This window comes from Leopardus geoffroyi, chromosome C2 (assembly GCF_018350155.1).
Source record: "Leopardus geoffroyi isolate Oge1 chromosome C2, O.geoffroyi_Oge1_pat1.0, whole genome shotgun sequence".
NCBI lineage: Eukaryota > Metazoa > Chordata > Mammalia > Carnivora > Felidae > Leopardus > Leopardus geoffroyi.
This window is the reverse complement of record NC_059333.1, coordinates 81,477,389-81,501,380: the sequence shown is the minus strand read 5'-3', so window position 1 is coordinate 81,501,380 and position 23,992 is coordinate 81,477,389. Positions and strand designations below refer to the sequence as shown.

General features: G+C 44.6%; 1 protein-coding gene across 15 annotated transcripts in view; it reads right to left on the bottom strand.

Moving 5' to 3' along the window:
• Positions 1-23,992, bottom strand: part of DGKG (diacylglycerol kinase gamma) — a 213,030-nt gene that overhangs the window by 74,540 nt on the left and 114,498 nt on the right. For all 15 annotated transcript variants that reach the window (XR_006718463.1, XR_006718465.1, XR_006718466.1 and 12 more), the window contains one exon: positions 22,787-22,851. Coding sequence is in view for 1 of the 15 variants with exons in the window: in XM_045502671.1 (XP_045358627.1) it covers positions 22,787-22,851 (65 nt within the window). In the remaining 14 variants the exon portion in view is untranslated. The remainder of the gene's footprint in view (positions 1-22,786; positions 22,852-23,992) is intronic.

Sequence of the window (23,992 nt, the reverse complement as noted above, 5' to 3'; positions counted from 1 at the left end):
GGCAAATATAGAGCACCAAGCAGTGTTTAATGCATGGTAAGTACTCACTAACTGTTCTTTCTTGTTGCTAGGAGATGCAATCACTGGGAGACTCATTCCCCTACTGCTGCAAGAGTAGGGGCAGGAGTAGGGTGGGGGGTGGGGGTCTACCCCAGGCAGCCACTATATTTGAAGAAAATGAAGCTAACCGTGTTTTTAATGACTTCTGGAATGTTTTTTCTGCATCTCTCTTCCTGAGTTTTTTTTGGCTCATCATGTCTTTCCTTCTCATAATCACCTTTTAGCTGGAGATGACTAATCCTTAACCAGTTATCCTGAGGCTGGTTTCCATGTCCAAGAAATTCCTGGGTTCACTGTCAGGCTCTAAACTACCCAGCTGAGCCCGTGCTTGAGGCAGACGAACCCTTGTCTGGGCTTCAGGGGCCTCTCAGTCACATAGAGGAGAGGCAAACAGCAGCAGTGACACCGTGGGTTGATTCTATTTTGGGGTTTTCTTAATACCCCCCACCCCCGCCCCCCCCCGTTTTATAAGAAAATAACATCAATTGCACACTGGTAAGTTGAGTCTTTTCATTTGACAGATAAGGGCGAAATGAGACTAATTAAAAAGCGTTCTTTAGTATTTGTCAGCAATTTTGAGCTAGATTCAGTCATGATCCTGACAGCCTATGAATAGCCTGTTTTCAAGGATATCCACAAGTAAAACCAAGCTAGCTGCTGGGCATTTTTACCAGCAAAGGCAATGAGCTTCTGATGGCCCTTTTCTGATAATCTAGGAAGTTTTAAGGGCAATAGACTTTTGAAGTCATGAAAACATGAAAACATTTCTTTGGGCTTAGAAGGCTACAAAGAGGACACTACAGCTATTTCTAGAAATAGGAGCCCTTGAAGTGATGGTATTCCTCTTTGTGGTTTGGACTTTGATAATCAGGTTCCCTGAGTGGGTCATGACTCAAACAGTCAGTCAGGCCTTCTTTGTCAGTCTTGTGAAACAGATGCTACCCACAAGATGGTGTTCTGTGTTGTGTGGAGGGGGCGGACTGATGTGGTAGAGGGCGTGCTGGGCCAGTAGGCAGGAGGTCTGCCTTGCCGCCCTAGTTCTCATACACACTGGCACGTGACACCATGGCTTACTCAGGATGTCCTGGCCTCAGTTTCCTCATTATAACGAAGGGCCTGGAACGGCTGATTTCTAAGGTTTCTCCAAGCTCCCTGAACAACGCAAGATGACACAACACGGGATAGGGTGAGAGAACCCAGGTGCTCCACGCTGTCGCCATGCAGGGGTGTGGACCCAAGTATTGCCAGAACTGCCATCTTTTAAAGAGAAGCCAGAAATACGCATTTTTATGTAAAATCTGATTATTAGAGGTGGCAATGAGTTCAGTTTTTCAAAAGGCCAAAAACACACCTGGGGAAAACTATGCCATGTCAACAGGCTACTTTACTACATTCATTATAAATTTTCATAAGGTTCAGCTCAACTACAACACAAAGCAAATAATTTCAGTTAATTTACCCTTATGGGTCTGTTGAGTTACTCGTGGCATTATTGCCACCACTACTGAAGACAGTAGACTAGTGTCAGGTGACTAAGGCAAATGATAATCTAGCAAAATCAAGCAGATGGGATAGCCACACAGAAAGAGCAAATGCAATTTGAGTTGAATTATAATTGAATGATGAAGGTTAGTAATAATAGCGAGAATACTTTATCTGTTAACATTTTACACTATTTGAATTCCAAGTTTAGTAATGGTGTTAACTAAAGTTTAGATCAAAGGAAGGCTTAAAAAAAAAAAAAAAAAAAAAAAAAAAAAAAGGAGCCGAGGCAGGTGGGCTTGGTTCTAAGGCCAGGATATTAAGTCCTATAAGGGGCCCGTGACCGTTACCTCACAGGTGCTGCAGAGGCCATCTGTGTCACCCGCACACCCAGCTGCCCTGGCCCATCAGAAAGCTTGTCACCACATCTAATCCAGCCTGCATGCTGTCCCCTGTTCTTACTGCTCACTGGAATGGGTACTCCATGACCCTCAGGCACGGAGCTGTGGATGGAAGAATCTTTTCCAAGAGGGGGCAGTGGCCCCTCTGGTATAAGGGAAAGTGAGCCCCCAGCAATCAGGAAGGAGGCTTTATAAATAGCTGTTTTTGTTCTCTGAGTGTGACTCTTGTGCCCACTGTTCCTGCCAACAGATTTGTCTTGGCTCAGTGTATTTCAGCTTCAAGGGGCAAGGTATTTGCTGGCTATTTTCCACACTGGGGATCATGGCACTCAGAAAAATCTAGGGTGGTGAACAGATTGGAGCACTGGTGATCGGAGACCAGGAGGGGGTGGGCAGAAATGTGGGAAACAAAAAAGAGGGAAGAGCTCAAGAAAGGAGCTAAAGAAAACAGAAAGGCCAACAAAGGAGAAAGAACTTGCCTGGAATGTATTTTATAATACAAATATGGAATCCTCTTAATAACCTCTGAAGACACTTCTTAACTCATTTTCATGTGTAAAAAATTACCTGTAAAATCACAGATGACAGATCGTTTGCACTTAAGGGGTCTTTGGGGTCCGGGGATTCCCAGCCAGAAGATCACAGGTTCCAAGGAATCTTCCAAAGTATGAAAGGAGTCCATGAGTTGCTGTCAACATTTCTTAATGTGAAATAGTGTTTGTGCATTTACTCATAATAAAGACTGCACAGGCTCACCAGTGGGTTAAAATTTTTTGCCATGGAATGGAAATAAACAAATTACATTGGTCACCTCTTGGTAACCAGAGGCACTGATTGAATAGTAAATGGATGTTGCCAAATAAAAATGGGAAAACAAATTATTACTTGAAACAGCTTTATGGCTGACAGAAATCTTATTCAATATGGCACCCATGGTGGAGAGTGATGAGGAATGAATAAGAATAGTGCACTATGTGATGGTAAAAGGGTACATGCAGAACTGCTAGTCCATACCAGCTCTGGATGGTGGTTCTCTTCTAAGCCAGAGAAGCCTTCTCATGGTACAGATTAGGAAGCTGAGACCAGTCCTTGGTAATCCACTGGCTGGAATCCAAGGCCCAGCTCCCAACTTCTAGTCCTTGTTTGTCCCTTACCTTTCCACCTGCCCTGGCTTCTGTTGCTGTGCCCGGATACATCTGAGAGAAGTGGAAAAGTCAGCCAGAGGCACAGGGGCTCACAACTGCAAAGCTGCTGACCATTCTCCGTTGTGTTTGTGGACTGGCTTTATTCACATCTGGCATGGCCAAGAGACTGCAACTCTCTGGTTGCTCAGAGCCCCGTGGCATTCTTCTCCACAGAGTCTCTGGTCTGGGCCTCCTTATTGGCCTCCTCTCTCCATTCTTGTCCTAGCATAACAAAGGGCCAAACCCACTGGGCAGCCTCTCCATCATTTCAATGGAGTCTGGGGTCCAGAGCATCTACCCCTTCTGTACAGAGACCCTTCTCTTTCACACAAGACATTGTGTTTCCATGGAGTATGGACATATTTTCCTTTGGTAAGCTCTCCCCATTTCTGTCTGGCACCTGACAAAGTCTCTGCCTAAGGGCAGGACTCCAGCACGAAGCCTGACAAAGTCTGGGATCTGATCCTCCCCCAGCGCAGACCCAAGGACACGTGTGTGTATGTGTGTGCGCGCACATGTGCAGGCATACACCCAGGCCAAGACAGGGAGGCTTCTCTGATACTGTTACTGAGCACGCTCACAGGCACGGCCTCTCTGACGCAGTGGGGTCTCTAGAAGCCCCAGAGCCCTACTTGAGATCTGCCACAGTGATGTGAATGCCACCATGTGGTCCTGCCACTTTGGGGGTGACCCTCAGGAGCGACAGCTGGTGAGGCAGCTAGGGTTTTTCTCTCCTGAGGGGCCTGAGTCTCTGGAGTGTTTTTCCAATCAGTATCTGTCCTTGCCAAGAGAACATTGCTCCCTTCCCCCCTCCAAAAAATAAAATAAAATATTAAAAATCGCACAGAGTTTGGCTGTTTTTAGCAATCCTTTCTTCCTTTGAAGATTTATTCGTGGAATGAAAATCCCCCTCAGGCTGATTTGGCTGGCGCTAGAGGGCTCTAAATAAGCTTGCCCTCTCAGAAAGCAAAGTCAAATACCTGGACAAAAAGAAATCGTGCACCCGGAGGGAAAGGGGCAAAGGCAGGTGGGGATGTGTGTGTCTAAGGTTCTGTAATAATTGCTTTGCTGTTGTGTGCCTTTTTGACTCCGAACTATGCTTTACTAGCATTCACACATCCATCAGCAAGGGAAGCTGGTCTTTGAAGGCCAGGTGAGGACAGTTAAGGCCCAGGTGGGCGAGGATGGCTGGTTACAACATAAGCCCCCAACACCTAGAGAAGGCAGGCCACTTTGCCTCTGAGCTCGTGCTGAGGAAGACCACTTCCTGGGTCCCCACCAACTAAGGCTAGAAACTAGAAACCATCCGGGTGAGCAGAGGAAGGCCCCAGAAACAGGTCCACCCCCGCACCCTACTATGATTGCCAGGTGAGTCCCTGAGAGAGACAGCAGAACTCTGCCTTGAGAATCATCTCCATCTGTTGAGAATCATCTCTGTCTCCACTTTCCCAGTGTTTATTGTGGGCTGGAACTGTGCTTGCTGTTTTACAAACCAAAGGGTCCCTCATGTGGTCCTCCCATCCACCCTCTGTGGTGGGTACTCTGGTGGTTGTTCTGTAGATGCGTTTGAGACTGTAGTTCCTTGAAAATACAAAGCTACACTAGAATGGCATCCTAGTATCTGAAGCGATGAGTGTGCCTGCTCGCCCCTCTCTCTCCCACAACCAGCCTTTCTGAACATGAGGCCGTGCCAGATTTCTGATAGGTCAGGTTACAAAAGTTCCTTGGTTAAGCCAGTTGTTTGTCACTCTGAGCACATTTCCCCATAGAAACAATGTTATGTTGAGATTGGGTTCCCAGGCTAAGCCACAAGAGCCAATTAACCCATTATGTATCTAGTTTTGGGAGACAGCTTGGCAGAACAGACGCAGCTTTGGTTAGAAGCCAGAAAGGCCTGAGTTCAAGCCACAGGTCAGTCACTTACTTGCCATGTAGTCTGGGGCAAGTCATTTAGTCTCTGTACCATCGTTGCTTCATCTTGCATCGGGATGATATTATCTACCTTGCAGGGCTGTTGGGAATATTAACTGAGAACCGGTCATATGATACGCCGTCGAATAATGGCACAACTGAACTCCACGGCCACGTATAAAACTGGCTTTGTGGCCTCGTGAGTTCGGAGTTCCAACTTGAAATATTAGTGGTGCATCTTTCTTGTCAAATTTGGATTGGAGGACCCTTTCCTGGGAAAGGGACATGGTGACTCTTGTGCCCTCAAATCCCTGGTGACCACCCTAGAGTTCTTATCGGAATGGGGCTGGAGGTGCCAGAGGGAAGTGGGAAATAGCAGAGGTAGGGAGGTGAGTCGGGGCACAGCGTAAGTATGCATCGTATTTCTTCCTTCTGTTATAAAACTACATGATGATCTGGTTACTTCTTCCTAAGTTTCCTGTGCCTTCCATACCACCAACCAGCTGGACACCTCCTGGTCAGAGTTAAATACGGACTAACTAGTTCCCTCCTGGCTTCCTCTACCTTTTAAGTCATGAAATTGTTAGCAAGGCAAGCCAGTGATTCATTAGATGGGGCAGATGCCTGGATAAATACCCCCTTCCCATCCCTATTTCTTCTTCTTCCTGTGCCAGTTTTCAAATCTTAACTAGGAAAGCATCAGCCAGAGCCTCACTCTGCCTGAGAAGACTGTAGTATATACACTGCCAGCAAAATCCTTTCTATTTTGCCCTTTAGAAAAGCTCATCCATATGCTCTCGGCTTTGCTTCCACTCTGATGTTTGTGACTTCTGATACTTGTGTATGCACTCCTAACACCCACTGCAGTGGCTGTGATCATGTGAACCTGTCACCCTCACAAGCATAGCATTCTGCTTGCATGTTCGATCCTAACGAATCTCCATGGTCTCGGAGATCATGCCCGCTCCCCTGAGAAACCCAACCTGCTTGCTCTGCCCCCTCACTGTGCAATTGGCAAATGTGTCCCCACTGTGGATGTGACCCCGCTGCTCTTCCCTGCCAGTTCCTCGGGAGAACTGCTTGGCACCTCCTCTGCCAGGCTTCTTATTTCTAGCTCACACCTGCTGCCCCTCTGTGGGCTGTGATTTTAGAGTTTCATTTGAACATTCTACTTTATCCCCTTTAAATCGCATTTGAAAGCGCTCCTGTTTGGTCCTCAAGTCTCTGGCCAAAAATATTCCTCTTGGTTTATGTGACAAGCTCCTGATTCCTGGCCAGGGGCCTGTCATTCCAGCATCGAGATCCATGGTCCAGGAGAACAGTCATTCTCAGATCGGCTACAGAGCAGCTCTGTGTTCCCCATACATGCCTGTTTCTTCTAAAATTATGACTCATGGCTGAGGAAGAGACTTCAGCATCGCCTCTGACCCATGTCCTTTAATTTCCTACCTGAGACACCAAAGTCACTAGCAATACTGACCAGGATTCTTCTGGATGTGTTATTTGCTTCCCACACCCACAGGCATGAGGGAGAAATAGTCTATGTGTTATGTGAGTATGTGCACTCCTTTTGGTCTCTAATGCAGGGGTTTCACCGAAGTGAATTCAGCAAAATACTGATTTCAGATGATGCTCTGGGGTAGGGGAGTTCTATGGTCACGTAGATTTGGGAAACTAAATATCTTGCTTTTGCAGGGTCTCAGTAGGTTAGAATCTATATTAAAGGCTCTGTAATATCATACAGAAAAGAAATACAATAACCCTGGAATTTCCCAAGTGTACTTGACGATCGTCCTCCTGTGAGTTTCCTTTTCACATCCCATGGAATGCACGTTAACCAATGCTACTTTGATACACGCTTGAAGCAGACAACCTGAGAAGCTACTTTATCGGCTCTCGTGAAACCTCATGATGAGTCTGTTGGCTGTCCTGCTTTCCCTTCTCCGTAAGGTCCAAGTCTATTCTCCTTGGGTACAGTCTCATACTTTAATTTTTTCTCCCAAATAGGGATGGGGCATTTCCTCTTTATTTCCATGTCATATCTATCTATTGGTCAGACTCTGACTTTGCTTTATGTTCTCTTTGACCTTCTGAGTCCCTTTTCTTTCTGGATCATTTCTTTTAGGGCATCTAGAAACCCTTCATCAATGCAAAGACACTGATCTCTTAAGCTTCCTGAAGCCCATGCATTTGCTCCTGTGGTAGGAGACCAATTTATATGTGCAGTACCAGTAATTTGTGACCAAGGTCAAGCAAGAAAAATAAATAATAATTGTCCTTCACCACATCCCTAGGTATATTTCTTGAGCATCACTGTGACAACTTGGAGGCCCATGGATCTTATGAGGCCAGGAAAGGTGTTCATTTGACTTGCACTGTGGTTTTTAAAATTGGAAGCTTTAAAGATTATACACACACCTGGAGCCCAGCTTCTCTTGAGAAATCAGATTTATTAATACTTGGGTAGCTTTCCAACCTAGCAGCAATTGGCTGGAGCTGAGTGCTGGCTGCTTCCATTATACAGGGCACATACTCTCCAGTTTGCCAGAGTCCCCACCACTCCTGACAGGCTCACGCTCTCTCAATTCCCTCACCTACATTAACTGCCTGGCCTCTGCTGCCATTTGGATTTGTGACCCCTCACAGAGACCTTTGTAGTTTCCTCCTGGACATTTTCCTAAGAGCTGCCTCAACTCTGTCTTCCCCGCTTCCTTCCCCACCTGATTCTTCACATCTGAGCTGCTCGTGCCTTTGGTTATGAGTCCTAATATGTATCTAATGCCAAGGACTGAGGCTTGGTATTTGCACTGATCATGTATGCAGAAATAAAATATCATCCCAAGTCCACCTCTTCTGGAGAAAAACTATTTTCAGTTGTTTTGTGTTTATAGGTCAGGCACAACATGGTAGGTTTATCAACTATTTGAAAATCACAGAACATCAGGTAATGAACTTGTCCTTTAACTACTGAAGAAGGAGCTTAAGCTCATGTTTACCTTTCCCCTTAATTTTACACTTTGCACAAATGATGGTTATTATGAATGCTACCATTCTATCAAGTCTTGATTATTAAGGGACAAATTACCCAGTCCTCAAATCTCTTTTTTTCTAACTCATTGGCTTATTGTTAACTGCTTCATTTTTCTTTAGTGTAGTTATCGCTAGTTTGGTGGAGAGCAAGATTGTAAGTACAAATCATGAACCAGGCCATTAGCTCAAATCAGAGGGTGTCCTGTTGTATTATCTTTACCTCAACCCTGCACATGTCTGCAGAAAGTCTGATGATGAGCAACCTCTATTCTCCTCCCTGCTCAAGTCCAGGGACAAGGTGATATAGAAGAGGAAAGGGACAACCTGATTACTTAGAATGCTAATTAATAGGACTGTTTTGATAGCTCCAATACAGGTTTCACTAAGACTTAACAGTTTGGGGTTTTAATTCACTCACAGTGTTCTTAACACCTTTTGCCCAGTGGTAATCCCAAGCTAGAGATTACAGACACACTTTCAGCCCATTGAGTTCAAAGGCAAGGTAAGGCACTTGGCTTGACTGGCACTTTGGAATGCTCTCCAAAAAGGTCCACTTTCGAGATTAAAGGGACTCTTCATTCAACAGAATAGAAGACATCTCGTTACTAGACAATGAGGAATTTCAATCTAAGTGTAGGTTCAATAAACATGACTATTTAGCAATTATTTAAGTCCCTGATGCTTTAGCAATCTGAGGGCATAAGTGCATTCTTGGAATGAGGAGAGCCTCTCTTTCATTGAAGAGCATTAGAAGCTAGGGAAAATACTTTCTTAGTGAAAGGTGAAGTGGTAAAGCCAAAAGAAAAAGGAAATTAAACACTCCTACAATCTTCAAAGTAGAGATCTATAATCTTCAAAGCAGAGATGTGATGATCCCTCTCGCAGGGGTGTTTACAGAAGGATGCTTACGCTGGGAAGAGGGTAAAACCTCAAGTCCTGTCCAAAGCTTGGAGTCTGTAAGTTATTATCACAGATAAGAGTCTTTATCACTTTACACTGGAATGAGAGAGTCTACAGTGTACTTGCTTATGCACTGCTGCATGTTCTTACAAATTCCCATCATAATCAACAGCATGACACCAACACCTTGAAGATTTCAAATCCATTCATTTATCTACTCTAATTCTCAAAAGCATCACCTGAGATATTTGTAATTTCCATTTTACACACTGGGAAGTTAAAGAATCAGAGAAGTGAGTGACCTTCCCAAGGACAGAGAATAAGTAAGAGAAAGGGTGGGAGCTAAAACTCAGTCCTTCCGACTCTGGATGCAGTAAAAGAAGCCTAGTTATTAGTATCTACATTTCATGGAAGGGGAACACAGCCTAACATATGGAGTTGTAAAGCCATTTGCCCAGGGTTTCTGAAGAGATAATATACTTATTTCATCAGAGAGTTACTGAGTTTCCTGAGGAGTACAGAAAAAGGCTGCTTTCACAATTTCATCTGGCCAAGTAACAGATGCATTAGAATTGTCTTTAGTAAATGTTGATTTAAATGAAGGATTAAAATTAATCACTCAAATATTTGAGAATACCTATTGTTTTTCAATGGCTTTTTAATAAAACAGGTGCAAATATGAAAAGTTTAAGGAAAACGTATCAGACTGAATATGCTAATCACATCAGCTCTACATATAAAGATGGATGCTGGTTTATCACACAGAAATGCCCCTAATGCAAAAGGACGATAATTCTCCAAAGTTCTAATTAGTCAGTATAACAGAGGGATAATAAACTCTGGTATTTTTTTCTTTGGAGATAAAAACAAAAAGCATTCCAAGCTAAATTAAAAAATTTTTGTTAATGTTTATTTTTGAGAGAGAGAGAGAGAGAGAGAGAGAGCGCACAAGCAGGGGAAGGGCAGAGAGAGAGGGAGACAAAGAATCTGTAGCAGGCTCCAGGCTCCAAGCTGTTAGCACAGAGCTGACGCAGGGCTCGAACCCACAAACCATGAGATCATGACCTGAGCCTAAGTCTGACACTTAACCGACTGAGCCACCTATGCTAAATTTAAAGGCCACCCGAGCCAACGTCTGCATGAGAGAATCTGAGGAACAGAGAATGACATCTGGAATTTTTGTCAATAGGGATTTCTACTTCCACAACCTAACAGCGTGCTTCACCGTTCAGGGCTTGTGACACAAACCTCCGTGGTTGGTTTCCACAGTTTTTCGGGCCCTTTTACGTACGAACTCCCTCAGATTAGCAGAACTGATTCTTGTTCCCTCTCTCCTGACAGCCCTCTTCCTTCTGTCTCCCTGAGGGTTACCTTCTCTGTCTCTGGGTCTCTCTCTGACCTAACACCCTGTACACCCATACATTTCAGTATAAAGTTCCCCCTGTTTCTAGGAGCCCTGAAATTTTGGCTCTGGAAATACTTCAAAAGATAATTCACTCCCTCACTGACCTATTCAAAAAGTATTTGCTGACTGACTCCCTTCTCATCCACTCACTCACCTGTAGGATAAAGTGCAAACTCCTGTGCAGAGTGTTGAGATCCTGCCACAGCGCTCTCCCACCTGCCTTTCCACCTCACCTCAGAACCATCAGCCCCTCTCCTCACATCCAGGGTCCTCTCACCCCTTTGCCCAGCCTGCATCTCTCCTCCTAGCATGCACCCAGCTCCTTCTTTACTCAGGGCATTCCCATTTCTCTCTCAATCTCACACTCAAATAGAACCTTCCTTCTGAAGTCTAATCCCACTTTCTCAGTTAGGTGCTTTCACAACACTCATTATTCTTGTCTCCATGTTAAAACAAAGCCCGCCATATTAGATTTCCTTCTTTTGTGAGGGCTTGAGGGAGGGTTAGTGTGGTTGGTTAAACTGTCTTCTCCAAGAAGCTTTGTTGAAGTCCTAACCCCAGCACTGGTGAATGTGACTGTATTTGAAAATAGGGTCTTTGCAGATGTAATCAAGTTAAGATGATGTCATACTGGATTAGGGTGGGCCAAATCCAATGACTGGTGTCCTTATAAGAAGAGAGGAATCTGACAGAGACACAGAGATACAGAAGGAGGATGCATGTGAAGACGAAGGCAGAGACTGGAGTTTTGCAGCTACAAGCCAAGGAATGCCAAGAATTCCTGGCAACCACCAGAAGCAAGAAGAGAGGTATGGAACAGATTCTCCCTCAGAGCCTGGGAAGGAACCAATCCTGCTGACGCCTTGATTTCAGACTTTAAGCCTCCAGAATTGTGGAAGAATCAATTTCTGTTGTTGGAAGCCGCCCAGTTTGTGGTCATATGTCATGGCAGCCTTAGGAAACGAATACAGTTGGTGATAGCTTCTGTACAAGCTCATCTTCCCAACTAGCCCATGGGCTGCTGGAAATAGGGGCTGGTAATCCATACTTCCTCAGTCCCTGCACAATACTGACACCAAATAGATGCTCAACACGTTTGGGCCAAATGAGGGAACATGCGCAGCAGCATTCTTCTGCTTTTTAGGTCAGTGGATCCCCAAAAACGGTTCACTTCTCTGAGTGAGCAAGCTTAGGAATGACGTGGAGAAAGAACAGGATAGCCTCAGAACAACAGCGGATAGAAGATAAGGAGGAAAAAAGCAAAGTGGGAAAAAATGTATCAAAAACCTTGTAGGTGGATTGTAAGAGAAAGTGGAGGCCAGGGCTGGGGTTGGTCAGGGAGGGAGTGTTTCGAATATTTTGGACTGTATTTGGAAACAAGCAATAGGTGATGATTAGGCCCCAGAAGGAGATACCATACTAGACTGAGGAGTTAAGGGCAGAGTGGGCTAGGGGAGAGCAGTGGAGCAAGCAAACGATAAGGCTGGACTGGTGTTTGGGAGATGTTTATAAAGGGTCCCAAAGGCAAGGCAGGCGACTTTAAATTCTATAAAATGGGGCATGGATTGTGACAGCAGGTGCTTGTGCAACAGAAACAGGATAGACACATGGGCAGCTACCAAACTGGGGGCCTGAGAAGAAAGAGCATTGAGATGGCCAGGGGGCTGCTGAGGCAATCCTTAGCGGGGGCATCATGGGGACCAGCTGGGAGCTGAGGAACAATAGGAGGCAAAGGTCTCCTAGGGGACACCCCAGTTGCTTGTTGGGTGGGAAGCAGAGGACTCTCGTTTGTTGGGTACAATACGCTCACCCCTGGGGCTCAGAGAAGATGGTGCGTTTCTCATCCCAGATGAATGAGTCTGGCTTCTGTTTTTAGAAACCCTTTGCAAGATACTCCATAACTTCTCTCAATAACTCATTTTAGCCTTTAATGGGTCTCCAGGCCAGGAGATTCTTCCTTTCATCCAAAATAGCAATTCCTCACTTGAGAAGCACATTTCCCCCCCTCTCATTCTTTTCTGAGCCTAGATGAAAAGTAAGAAGGTGTGGTCAGTATTTCCTGTTGTGAGTCCTTCACACACTTGAGGCCAAGTCCCAACACATTCTCTGCTCCTCCTCTCCAGAAAACAAAACAAAACAAAATATATTTTGGCTTATTGAAGGTTTTCTCATGGGGCCGCTCATTGTCTCCGTGGTCCTTCTCTAGTCTCTTGCTTGGGTGCTTCCTTGGTCACGGGCACCAACCTGGGCATGCAGAGATGCAGGGAAGAGCAGCAGTATAAACAGAGGCTTCAGAGTCAGACGGAGGTTTTAACAGCAGCTCCCCTGTTACCTACTTGTATGTTCTTGAGCAAGCTGCATCACCTCCCTGAGCCTCCATTTTCTCATCTGTACAATGGATCCATAATATTCACCTTATACTTGGAGAGCTGTGCCAGTTAAAAGTAAAGTGTACATGAAATGCCTGAAAACATTCAATAAACGATGGCTCCCACCGTCGGTGTAGGCTGGAGCCATCCTGATAACATCGGGAAAAACCACCCTTCAAGGACCTTAATAAACACACTGATAGTATGTGCGCTTAAACAACAACTCCACCATTACATAGTTCGGACGGCCACGCCTACTACCTCTGCTGGTCACGGAAAACACAAACTGGTCTTACTCTAGCACAGCAAAACGGAGCACAGGAGGAGGAACTGTGCTAAGAGATTCGCATTTTCAAATTTCCCTTCCACAAAAGTAGAGCTGCAGAACAGGTCAAGTGGTTCCTTCACCTGCAAAGGGACTTGAGTAGTGATAGCTTTAAAACTCTCATACTGACTGAACAAAATCATTGGGATTTTTTTTTCTAATCAGAGAAGACTCTCCCTGCAGATAAACTCCCTCTAATCAGCTCCTTTCTATCCACCTCCCTCCATAACCTGTACATGCTACTGTGTTAACAGTGTTTTCAACCAGTGTATACGGTGTGTTCTCAAGTAAGCAAAATTGTGCAGTGGGAGCAGAAAGAAATGTGTTACAATGCTAACAGTGTTTATTTCCTGGGGGACAATATTATTTGTTTTTCCACACTAAGCCTTAATTACTTGTATAAAGAAAAACTGCTTAAGGAATGGTACGTGTAACTTTATAAAAACCTGTTATCACAAATATTTAAAAATATGCTTATCAAGTCAACTGCTGAAATGCGCCAAAATGATAATATTGTTTCTCAGTGATGGTGCTACGAGTGATTGGTTTTTCTTCGACTTTTCTAAATTTTACAAATTATTTACAATGCGATTTCAATGTATTATGTAATGATACTTTATGATATAGTATTAAATTCCATAATGCTAAATGTGTGCAAAAAATTTTATCGAGATAAGTGAAGAGAAAAAAAGCATGTCATATATTGCTACAGTGATGATTCATATCCTATGACCAACAGATATTTATCTGTCCCTCTCAGAGAGTCATTAAATCGCAGAATTTTAAGGGTTTCTGAGTCATCTAAAATGACTATTGTTTGATGTAGGCTCTGTCTTTGTAATAATGAGAATATTAATAATAATCTAGCATCAATGTGCCAAGCCTCTGTAATAAGCACTCTAAATGAACTGCTTCATTGAAACTTCAAAATAATGCTATGGTACTTAGGTAAAGTACTTGTAGTAGGCAGAATAATGTCCTGAAAATGCCCATGTTCTAATGCCTGGAAGCTGTGAATATGAATATGTTAGTTTATATGGCAAAAGGCAATCAAAGTTACAGGCGGAATTGAAATTGGTGGTCAGCTGACGTTGAGATGGATTTATCTGAGTACATTCAGTATCATCACAAGGATCATTTTAAGTGGAAGAGGGAGGCAGAAGGAGACTATAAGAAGGATGCCATATCGAGAACAATTGGACTGGCCACTGCTGGCTTTAAAGATGGAAGGGGAGGCGGTGCCTGAGTGGCTTAGTCGGTTAAGCGTCCACCTTCAGCTCAGGTCATGATCTCACAGTTTGTGGGTTCGAGCCCCGCATCGGGCTTTGTGCTGACAGCTCAGAGCCTGGACCCTACTTTGGATTCTGTGTCGCCCTCTCTCTGCCCCTCCCCCACTCACACTCTGTCTCTCAAAAATCAAAAAACATTAAAAAATTAAAAAAAAAAAAAGATGCAAGGGGGCCACAGCTAAGGAATGCAGGCAACTTCTAGATATAAGAAAAGGTAAGGAAATGGATTCTCCCCTTAGAGCCTCCAGGAAGGAATGTAGCCCTGATGATGCCTTGAGTTTAGCCCAGTAAGACCTACTTCAGATTTCTGACCTCCATCACTTAATATAATATGTTATTTTAAGCCACAAAAATTGTGGTAATTTGCTACAGCATCCATAGGAAACAAATATAGTATTACATTCCAATTTTACAGGTGAGTAGACTGAGGCTTAGATGAGCAACTTGATTGAAGTCACATGTAATTCCAGCATTTATATCCAGATTATTTGACAATAGCACCTGCACACTTCGGCACTTGGCCCCACTGGAGCCCCAGGTGTTTGTCCAGCACCTGCCTGAACATTTAATACCTGAAAATGCACTCCCTGGTAGTCCCCTGTACTTGAGGATGGTTCTAACTGGTAGAACTGATGTCCTATGTTTGGTGCTTAAAGTGGTCTTTCTAGTTATTTCCCCCATTGATCTATCATGCAAAATAACCTAATTCCTCCTTCATGAGAAATACTTTTTTAAATATTTGAGGTCAATAATCACTTCTCCAGAAGTCATCTCTTCTTTGGATGAAATAATCCCAGATTCAGCCTTTCCTTATAAGACATTAAATTCCAGCACTTTCCTGACCTCTTCCCTCTGGAAAGCATCCAGACTGTCAACACCCATTTGAGGACCTAGCCAGTTCTTACCTTGCTTTGAATTTGTGTGCTTTGATTTTCTTCCATGAGGTTATCACTCTGACCTTAACCCTTCTGAACTTGAGAATATATTACATCTTGAGCCCTTTGATGGAAATATTTCTAAAAATCAATCAATCAATCAATACTGATAATTTTCGGGTTATCTGGCCTAAAGACTTGAAAACATAGCCTGCTTTCAAGTTCCTTTTGATATTATTGCAAACTGATTCCACTCTTTGTTGACATGAATCATACCTTTCTTGTTTTAGCCTAGCAAGGGCTAGAAGAAAATGCCTGTTAAGCTATAATAAGGAACTGTTCTGGCAAACCAGCAACTTTGTAAGGAGCCTCGAGATATCATAGGCTGCTCCTGTGTATCAGTCTGAGAAGTTGTGCTATCTGTTCCAATGCACGGGGGAGACAGGAGGAAAATGAAGGAAATGTGAAGATTCAATGTGATTTCATCAGATTATTTAAAATACTGTGAATTTTTTTTAGGGCAGAGAGACCTGCTCACAAATATTCATAACAGCCTCCTCAAATCTGACCATTCACAGCTCTAAATGACCCATGTTGCTATTCCCTTGTTTCTGTAAAGAATCAAGGGCTGACTGTAAACAAATAAGACAGCCAAAAAACAAACAAACAAAAACCCCAAAACCAAACCAAATCAAACCCCTGAACTTATGCAACTGCATAATGACGAATGCTTGGTGAAAAAAACATGAACCCATATTTCACTCATTTCACTCCCTGCGTCTCTTCCGAGGAAGGGTGTGGGGAGGGTGGGGAATAAAACATTTTTGTGGGCTAGTATATAAACATTCCAGTAATTAAGTACGCTGCTCTGTCAGAACTGACTTGAAGAGTCAAAGGCACTTGAACACAAGACACAAGGTTTGCATTTCCTTTATAAATACTTACGGGAGTAAGAATAAAAATAGAAATGCCACAATCAACTTCATTTGGGGCTTTTCTGAATTCCAAATGTTTGAAAAAATCGTGTGATATATTGAGGGAAACAGGTGCAGACAGTTTGAACCTCCAGGTACTTAGGGCAGGTGTCTCTTGGGGTGCCAAGTAGTAGACAAGAGGAACAAAACCAAATTCAGGGCACAGAATGAAGCTGCCAATGGTGAGGATTTTCCACGCTGCTGTGTCACTGCTGTTGTACCTTTACGCTTTGGGAAAGTCAAACATCTGGGCTGTAACACTGGGCTACCTCACAGGGCTCCTGGAAAGAATAACTTAGAATGGTTTCATTTTTTAGCTAAAAAAAGAAAATCTTATGTAAATGGTGATACAGTCTATGCTTGTGACTACAGAGCATACTACAGGTATTCAAGAGAGGAGGCCCTTTCATTTCCAGAATTGTATGATTTGAGCTTTGCCGGCCTCTATTTTCCCTCCCACAGAATATCTCTGTTAAATCCAAAGTAGGAGAAGAGGTGCTCAGTGGGTGAGGCAAGAGTCAGCATGAATGGAGGATCATCACGTCTCCAGTGTCTGACTGCCCTTGGCCAACCCCCTACCCACCAATGGTGCACTCCATGGTTCCAGCTGGTAAGCCCTAGGTATACATGGAGTCCATGGCACCTGCAACTTCCCCTTACTCCCACCCTGTTTCTCCTGTTACCATGTCAGCTGGGGTCCGTGACCCCGGTCTTGATCCTGTCTCTAGCCTGAACTTGGAATCTCTGGTATTCAGACCCCACACCTCTGCCTCTTGAACACTCATGGAGCCTATAAAGGGAATTTTCTCTACAGATCCAATCCTATAGAACCCAAATCAATCCTGGCCAATTGATGCCATCCTCCCATCCCCTAGGAGAGGGATTTGGACAGATTTAATGTATCACAGATGGGGTCTCCTCCAACTTTTAGTTGGCCTCCAACTTTTGAGTTCAAGGGCCATTCCAATAAAGCAAAGACCACTGATCGAATCCCACTAGCCACTGTATCAGAAAAGCCTTTTATTGGCAATTTATGGCGATGCTTTCCTCATGCTTGTCATTGAACAATTTTCAATAACATGTTTATTGATTACCTACTGTGTGCCATGAACTTACACATGATCTCATTATGCCTACAGCAAACTTGCAAGATTTTCAGGGGAGGAAGCAAAGGATTAAAGAGATTAAGTAACTTGCCCAAGGTCACACAGCTAGTAAGTGCCAGGGCCAAGTTTTGATGCCAATGTAGACTATACCCTGCTGCCTCATTCTATAAATATCTGTTAAGTGCTTAGTTATTTGCAAGATGTATTTCCAACCTCTTAAGATCTCAGGCTACATTAGGGCTTCTGAGGGAACCCCTCATCAACTACTCCATGGGCCTGGTTCCAAGAAAGCTAACACTCCAGAATCTATTAATTACCCAAGGGCTTTTGGGAAAGGTGGTCAGCTTTTGGTAGGAATGAAGCACTGTTTCGGTCCCTTTGAAGGGCCTAACAGGAAATATCTTGCTTCAGCCTAAACTGCTGAGGGACATATTCAAGTGGATGGCACTCAACAGGTTTGGAATAACACATTCCTCAAGTGCTCTGAGTTTCTGACCAACAACGAAAAAAATTCCACAGTTAGACTTCTCTTTCTGGATGCTCAACCACAGTGACATTGCAATTTGGTAGCTTTCATGTATATATCATATGTATACACATATAAAATGCCTCACAGAGAGCTAATCCAGAAACTTCATGGAGGACTGGTTCTTGGATATCAGGAAGACTTTAGTGGTATCATCAGCTCATCTGCTAATACTGACTACTGCCTGATTGAGGTACTGATAATCCCTTTCCTACTCCCTAGTTGAAGCCCTCTTTCCCCCATTCTTTTACCTTTATTGCAAACTTCCCCCATCCCTGTGAGTCCTAGCAAATGTGAGGTTTACTGAAAAAATAAATTCTTCTCTCCTTGCCAGGGCCAGCTCATGGGAGTGAAATCTGCATAGCTGCAAGGAGCCCCACACTTAGCAGGGCTCTGTACTTGTTTTAATTAATGCTCTGCTGTCACTGACTTGGAATTCTTAATAATTTTGAACAAGGGATCCTGTATTTAACATTGCACTGGGTCACACAAATCAGATAATCGGTCCTGCTCTGTGCTGTGGACATTGAGATAGGGAGAAGAGTCATACCACATAAGTTAAGACTGAATGGTGTACCTGTTGTCCCCTTTGGAACTCAGCAGGCATTTTCCCATGAGAGGCAATCCTCAGGTGGATAGAGTTGATAAAAGCTCTACCCTCCTTACCCTGATATTTTCATCTCTAAAATGGGGATAGCAGCACTTAATTTGCATGTTATTCTGTTGAGTGGGATCATGCATATAGTACCCATCAGAGTGTTTGATATTTAATAAATGAAATCCATGGAAGATATCAGGTACAGAAAACAGAATTTGAACTCTGGAGGAGCTAACTTAGAATTGCATCAGCTCTGGCGCTTAAAAAGATGCATGACTTGGAGCTCCTGGGTGGCTCAGTTAGTTAAGCGTCTGACTTTGGCTCAGGTCATGATTTCATGGTTTGTGAGTTCAAGCCCCACAGCGGGCTCTCTGCTGTCAGCACAGAGCTGGCTTTGGATCCTCTGTCTCCCTCTCTCTGCCCCTCCCCTTCTCAAGAATAAATAAACATTGGGGCACCTGGGTGGCTCAGTCGGTTAAGCATCCAACTTCGGCTCAGGTCATGATCTTACGGTTTGTGAGTTTGAGCCCCACATCGCGTCAGGCTCTGTGCTGACGGCTCAGAGCCTGGAGCCTGTTTCAGATTCTGTGTCTCATTCTCTCTCTGCCCCTCCCCCACTTGTGTTCTGCCTCTCTCCATCTCTCAAAAGTAAATGTAAAAAAAATTTTTTTTTAAATAATAAATAAACATTTATAAAAAAAAAAAAGATGTGACTTCAGGTGGGTGACTTGGCTTCTCCCAGCCTCAGTGTCTTTATCTGTAAAATGCCTTAATCTAATATTTGCCTTGTAGGGTGATCATGGGATTTCAGTAATCTAATGTATTTAAAGAGCCTAGTTTATCACCTGGCACCTGGTAAGAGCTCAAAAAATAGTTGGTTTGGTTCCCTTATAACACCATTTCTGTACTCTAAATTCATTTACAGGTGATGTAGGGATACAACCATTAATTAGTGTCTTATACTATCCAAATTCTTTTATGCTATGTGACCTACAAAATGGGACCTCCTTGTATGTGAAAATCACTTTGTAAAAAATATTTGAAGATTATTCTTCCTTCTTTGCTACACTGTGAATTCCCTGAAGGCAAGAACCGGGTCTTATTTACCCTTGTAGCCTAGAACACCTTCTAACACATGTTAGAATCCTCATTTAAATCAAATCTGTCTTCTGTATGTGTATGCCAACTACAAGGTGATAATTTTCATAATATTCCTAAGTTAACAATGAATTATTAGCCTGTCGATGATTAGGATGTACAGTGTACCAAATACAGCCCCATCTCTGCCGTTAAAGGCTTTTCTTTTCCTTGCCCATCACACATGGCTCACGTTCCTGCATCCTTGGGTCTGGTTCTTGCTCCATTAACAAAGCTATTTCCAAGAGGGACAGAACTCCGTTTTGTACAACCAGCTACCTTCTCTGGCAACAACCTGTGGGGAGAAGCCACTGGAAGAAGAATTTCCTAAAACCCCAACCAAAACTCAACCCCCCTTTAAGATTCAAAGAAGCCTCAGAATGGTGACTTTTAGCCATTTGAAGGCTATGGGTCCCTGTGAGAGCCTTCTCATTGTTATGGACTTTCTCTCCTGAAAATTGTACTCAATGTCTTACATATAATTTCAAAGTGTTTTCAGAGCTCCTGCAGCCTTTGTACCTCAGGTTAAAAATTCTTCTGAGAAGAAAACTGAATGAGCAATGTGAAAAATTCGAGCTTCCTGATAAATGCTAGCCCTGTTCAAAACACACTGCCAAGTTCAAAACAAAACAAAGCAAAACAAAACAAGTTACAACACCCTAGATTGAACCTCAGGGTTATCCCTGAGGGCCCAGGCCTGCACCTTAATGGTAAGGGCATCCAGCCAAGCAGTGACTACTCTCTGGAAAACCTAAGTTCAGCCGAGTAAAATGAAGCCTTGTTTGATAATATCGTTTACATTTCCAAATCCCGGGTATCAAGCTTTCTTCCTATCCCTTGTGGCCCTTCCTAAGTTTAGCCGCTGGTGTAATGGGGTAACCATGGCAACAACCACCTGCCTATTTAAAACCATCTCCAAAGCTAAATAAGGAAGCCTGGGGAAAATGGCTGCTCGCCTGCCTCTCAGTGGACAAACTGGGCACTCTTGAGTATTTTCAACATGAGCAAGCAGGCACAGGAGAAGCAGCATGGACTCAAAGTTCTTACTGGGAAGGGTTCTAGGACCCGTGAAACAGGGCCCACCTCTATGCCACTATGTTTCCGCTTACTTGCAGATACATAGATTTACACACAAATCTGGGTGCCTGGCATCCCAGGCCACCACACCACCTTGACCTCTACCAGGGCAAGGGTGTGCACCTCACTACAGAGTAGTCTTATTAATGGAACTGGGGGAGTGGGAAGGAAAAACAGTCACCAGATCACCAGGAAATGTGCAATTACAACTGTTTTTTCTCCCCTGATAGAAGTATCTTCCTAATTGTGTTAATCATGTGAATAATTGAAGATGACTCTATTTATATCATACGTTGACCTATTGATTTCTGGAATATGGAGAAACTTCTCCCTCCCTCTGCTTCCTCACTCTCTACAAACTATAGGGGCTTTGCTTCTTCCCTGCCAAGAGACCAGCACAGGTGGCTCTACCCCAAGCATTCTGCCTTCTCTCACTCCTTGTTATCTTTTTGTACATTTGGTTCTTTTGGCCTGGGCAGTCCTTCTCTTTTTTGTCCACCTGGCAAATACATCCTTGTTTTCTGGTCTTGGCATCTGTATGGTTGGAAGCCCCACCACACCAAATTCCGTGCCCTTGCTTTGTGTTCCTTCCCATAGGTTACCTCGATTCATATCACTTAACACAAGTCACTATGCATGTCTGCAGCACTGGATGGTCAGTCCCTACACATGGCTCTCCAAAACACCTACAGAACAGTGCCTGGCATAGAGTATATTTTCAAAAGCTAGTGTTGAATGGATGCATGAACAGAGCCCTTATGGATTTCACAAGCATATGGCATCTTAACAAGTACATGTGTATGACTATGCATAAGGATACCCCTGTGAAAAGAGGGCCCAAAAAGTCTACAGTGGACAGAAGAGAAAGAAGATTTAGTGTGGATGTGAGAGTGACACAGAAGGTCAGCTGATCTGTGAGTCTGTGTTTGCAATAAGAGTGGGGCTGGACCCACTCTTAACAATCATCTGTTAATAGTGATTTGTGAGTTGGGCACAAGCTGTGTGAGACAGCCAGATGGAATATTCCTGGGACAGAATGCCCACCCTAAGGAGACGATGAGTTCAGCTATTAGATCCCACAGATCACTTTTCCTGAAGCTGAAGTATGTTACATTAAAGACTTTCTTTTTCCCAGTTAACCTCCCAGGCATTGAGGTCAGGGGAAAGGAGTAGGGATGAAAATGGTGGCGCTCTTTGGGGGTGTGAGGCTTTAAATAGATGTCTTCGGACAAGGCTGGGCCTCTGCTGTGAAGAGGATCCTATCTGCTAACTAAGTCACTCCCTTCAGGCTCAGTCTGCATTCTTCCTACCCACCTGCTTGAGGGTGGGGTGGGATCCAATGGTCATCTTGAAATGGCACAACAAAGAGGAAAAAAGATGGAGAACCAAAGAGAAGAAATAAAGAAGGAAGAATGGAGAAAGGTATTACAACAATCCCAGGGGTAGCTATGTGCCAGTCAAACTCACTTCTTGCAAATTCGCTCCTGCCAGCAAGAAGGGCTTAGTTTTGTTTGCAAAAGATCTGTTTTTCTCTCTTCTTGTACTTTTGGACCTAACATCCAGGCTACACACAGGGTGCACAGGCTGAGGCTGGAATGTGCTGGGCTCCAGGTCTCACAGCGCCAGCAGGGGCCTCCCTCTGCTGCCCCCTGCTGTCAGGGGACGCAGAGGCACCGCCCTCCCGGCCCTCCGGGCTCCCTCCCTTTGAGACCGAGAGAAGCTGAGGCCCCTGCCCTTCTGTTTGCCCCTCCCCAGAGAAATTCCAGGGGGCTGGGGCTGCAGGAGCTTTCCGTCTAGAGAAAGCGGCCAAGCCCCCGAAGAGGGTTCCAGTTAGCCAAGAGCAGATCCCCACCCCTCAAGGCGGGCACGCCACGCCCTCCTTGCCAGCCCCGCAATCCCTCCCTCTGCACAGCATCCTCTGGGAGGGGAGGGCAGGTTTCTGACAGTGTTTTCTGCTTGGAAATGGAAACCCTCCTTCCGGCGACGGCAACGTGGCAGGAAAGCGAAGTCCTTGGGCGGCCGGGCCAAGAACGTTTGGGTGAGAGCAGGTGGAGGCCTCTGTCTGGCCAGCGCCTCCAGGGGCGGGGAGGGGCCAGCGGGCAGTGCAGCCAGGGATGCAGCCTTAGGGCACTCTTACCTGCTGTTGAATTTTTCAGGGTGCTTCTCTCTCATCACGTGGAATCTGTGTGCAATGGAAGCATCCTGAAAGGGAAAGAGAGGAAAGCAGACACCTGGTTAGTGGTCATGACCCTGCAATGCAGAAAGGAAAGGAAGCACACAGGCTCTCACTGAAATCCCCCAGACCTGAGAGTCCATGTCAGAGAGCAGAACACGAGGCTCCCACAAAGGGTGAACACCAGGTCCAAGGTTAGGGGCTAAGGCCACCAATGCTTGTAGAGCCTATGTCAGCCGACTCCTTGCAGCTTCCCCTCTCTGCCACAGTTCAGGGTGAATGAAGGGGACAGCCGCTGCCCTTTGAGGAGAGAGAGGGTGTCTGGGTGTGGGGGCAGCTGCAGTGCAGAAGCCCGCGTGTGGAGCTGAGTGTGAATTTCTGGAAATGCCTTGCCATATTAACTCTTTTAAAAAAATACTTTTTATTTTGGAATATTTTAAGACTCACAAGAAGTTGCAAAAATAGTACAGAGAGTTCCTGTATCCCTTTCACCCAGCTTCCCCCAATAACATCTTATGTAACTACAGTACATTGTCAAAACCAGAAAACTGACGTTGGTAGGTGCTGTTATATATTAACTCTAATCATCCATATCAGTAGAAATAATTAGTGGCATTGAATAACAGGCTTCGTGGATAATAAAAATATGTTTAAACTTCTGGCTTCTGTTTCTTGATCTCCACAGAAAGGACTTTCCCCAAGGTCAAGAGGAGTCTCACTACCACACTCGATGGACACTTTGCTGTCCTCCTATTTGCACACGCCTTTGCTGTGCTACTGGCCACCTGCACCTCAGAGCTCAGTTAGGAAGACTCCCATGATGCCATGCTTCCAGGCTCTCCATCCCCTGACCAGAACTTCTCAACCCTGAGTCCATCTGCGGCCTACATTCATGGGCCATCTCGAGTTCTCATGCTTGTTTCTAGCATCTCTGATCCCTAGAACCAACCCTGAGCTTCAGACCTAAAATTGAGCTCATCTTTCCACCTCACACTTGGTCTTTCACCCTCATTAAGAGTCTCATCTTCCCGCAGGAGAATGTGTTCCGCCCCTTCGCCACTCAGTCCTCGTGTGAACACGCTGGGTGCGGGCGGTGGGCTTTAGAAATAAACAGGCGAATTGGGCTGGGGTGGGGAGTGACACAGAAACAAGGGAGCTGACTCAGACACG